The following is a 3,046-nucleotide window of genomic DNA, read 5'->3' as shown; positions in this document are numbered from 1 at the left end:
TGTGTGTGTGTGTGTGTGTGTGTGTGTGTGTGTGAGAGAGAGAGATGTTTGACCGGTTTGCCAACCTGCCCAGCATACAATTTTTGACTGTTTCAATTTTTTGCTCACCTCACACACTTGCATTGGCAAATAGAAACATGTATGCATGCACAGAAACACACAAACACACACATACCAGATAAAGGATAATACTCTTTGCAGGAACTGTCTGACCCCATATCCTGTATTCCCAGCTGTTACCCAAGAGTCACGCAGAGACAGAGAAATAGACAGAAAGATAGATAGAACTTCCCTCCTCCTCCTCTGTGGGGGTGTGTCAAAATTGTGTCTATTACGTCCCAGAGGCAAACCTTGCATTTCAGAATTTCTGATTTCCTGAATGCACCTTAGCACACGCACATACTGAAACACTAACACACCTGCAAACTATGCCATCTGATGCCAGAGATGATGCTCCTGTGTAAGAAACAGGTTGCTACTGGAACAGCAAAGAGAAACTGAGGACAGAAAGGAAAGAGAAACAACAAGTTGTGAAATAGACGGTAACTGTGGCAATTTTTGGACTTATGAAAGATGGATGAATGAGACTATGGGGATAAGGAAGAGACATGCGCAGAGCAGAATGAAGAGGACAAGTCTCCATAGGACCCTAGGATACATATATAATTGCGCACAAGCATAAAAAGACTCTACAGATGCTTTTGAGAAGCATCAGGTAAGCCATTTAAAGTTCAAAAAACGTATTTAATGACTCTAAAATACAATGTAAAATACCCTGTGTAACGCTTGTGAAGGATGCACACAATATGAAAAACAGCGCTGTAAATTCTTAAATGAAAGACGAGAAGAATGTGCCATGTTTCGATTTCAAGGAAAGCCAGAATGTGGGAAAAAGCAGGGGTTAAGCAAGGAATAGTGCTGTTGCCATTCTTCAGAACAAAAAAAGTGATGATGATTTTATTTGTGCTCCATCTACATGTATAATTTATTCAGACACTCCAGTTGACATTCTGCATATTTCATGCAGTAAACCCTGTAGATTAACTTTTATTTTATCAGATTCTGTGTTATAATGAAACACAGTAAAGCGTAATGACTTTTGTGAATTGATTACAGAAGTTTTACTGGAAACATGTAGCTGCTTGTCTTTAGTCACTGAGGCCGAGTATGAAATTTTAAAGGAATAACTCACTCATAGTTGCTTTTGTCTAATATATATCAACAATTTAAAACAACAACAAGATCCATTTAGTTGTTTTTTATCTAACATGCCCATAACGTCAATGGGTTTTCAAAATGCACATCAAGCACAAAAGTTTGGGTTAGTTTTAAGGAAGATAATAACTGTTAATATAAAAGAACATTTGTTATGACAGTTGCAATAATAAAAAGAGCGGCTACACTAAAAGAAAGTGCAAAATCACTAACAATATTTACTGTTGTCTAAAGAAGGAAAAGAAAAGTGTCTCGTCACCAACAAAGAAAATATGTCTCCCTTTGCTTTAGCAATCATTAGGCAGTAATTTGTAGTAATAGTTAGGTGACTGGATGAAACAGCCTAAAAGAAATGATGACAGTGTATATTTTCAGATAAATAATGGGTAACAACGACATCGCTACCTGACTTTGGATAAATGATGGGGCAGGTTTTCCAATGTCATTTGTTATTCCACTCAAATAAATCTACTGTCAAGTAGATCAAGTAATTGTCAAGTAATTAACATTTTCAATTAAAGTAACTCTGTTTCATGCTCGGAAACAGTGTTACTTTAATTGAAAGGGAGGTTGTGTATAGGAAATGAATTCCTGCTGTACCATGTGTGAAACAAAAAAATAAAAAAATAAAAAATGTATATAATAAATGAATTAATGAATTAATAATGGCCGGTAATGAATGTAAACCCTTCTTTTGTATCTCTGAAAGGCTGGGATGCAGTTGTATTACTTAAATTCTCGATTACTACATAAAGCTTTTCATGTACAGGTAAAGATTTGTACTTTTTGAGCATACTGAGCAGTTATCATTGAGCATTAAGTGCTGATGAGGCAGATGGCACATTTAAAAACTACAGGCGTTGGAAAGATTTGAGAATAAAACCTGCGTGACTTGAAAAAGCAGAATTATGTGAGATGATAGTTTGTTTTGCAAATTCGCTCAGTCATTTTCTATCAGTTATTCTTCACTTAAATGTTCTCTTGTCTAGTCTACACTGCATGCACCTCAGAATGATTTGATTTTATATTATGTTTGGAGGAAAATACTTCTATTTTGCATTTTATTAAAGACTCAAAAATGATTCTTTTTTTCTTTATTATGAATACAAAGAATATGCCTATTTTTTATGTGAGGAGACACACATCACTAATATTAGATCATTTTGCAGTTTGTCCGTTTTTTGTGTACTACATCCCTGATAGCAAGATTAGATTGAATTAATTTTGATTTTTCATCTGAATCATCATTATGGTCAAGATTGAAATCTCAATGCTAAATAAATGTTGAATCAATGCAAAAATACTAACCCACTTAATAAAGGTGGATTTATAGTTCACTAGGAAATTATATTGAAAGGCCACTGATTTATAGTTGAGTGGGAAATTAAAGCTATTATTACTTGGACAATTCCATCGCACCCCTCTTTTACAGTGGTCCACCCCATTTGTTCAGTAGTCACTGATTTATAGTAGACCGGGATATGATTTTTAAAAATCATGGATTTATGGTTCGATATCACTGAACCACAGAGAATACATCAGGTAAGCATTCACTTATTTTCTAATATTTCAATTTTACCAAATCTGTTCTTAACCAGTTATATTTATATAAGAATATTGCTGAACACTCACAGTGATACATATTCTAGATGTTTGACTGTCAGAAAGGTCATCAGTTGAAATTAGCTTGCTAATGTAACTGATTACTTAGATGATCAAATTATGTTAGCTAAGATGAATTAGAGAAAGATAGCGACATCTTGAGTAGAAAACATCAAATCTGAAGAAAGTATGCTTATTCCTTATTTTTTTCATTTGCTTTAATATATAT

At 34.3% G+C, this 3,046-nt stretch overlaps 1 protein-coding gene across 2 annotated transcripts in view; it reads left to right on the top strand.

Annotated features, from left to right (window-relative positions):
* The first annotated feature begins 48 nt into the window (after positions 1–48).
* LOC102308615 overlaps positions 49–3,046 on the top strand; it is an 18,818-nt gene continuing 15,820 nt past the window's right edge. For both annotated transcript variants that reach the window (XR_006054885.1, XM_042224921.1), the window contains exon 1: positions 49–715. Coding sequence is in view for 1 of the 2 variants with exons in the window: in XM_042224921.1 (XP_042080855.1) it covers positions 696–715 (20 nt within the window). In the remaining variant the exon portion in view is untranslated. The remainder of the gene's footprint in view (positions 716–3,046) is intronic.

The sequence above is a fragment of the Haplochromis burtoni genome, unplaced genomic scaffold (assembly GCF_018398535.1).
Source record: "Haplochromis burtoni strain Fernald_Lab_line unplaced genomic scaffold, NCSU_Asbu1 Contig_155, whole genome shotgun sequence".
Lineage (NCBI taxonomy): Eukaryota > Metazoa > Chordata > Actinopteri > Cichliformes > Cichlidae > Haplochromis > Haplochromis burtoni.
This window is presented reverse-complemented; position numbering and strand designations above follow the sequence as displayed.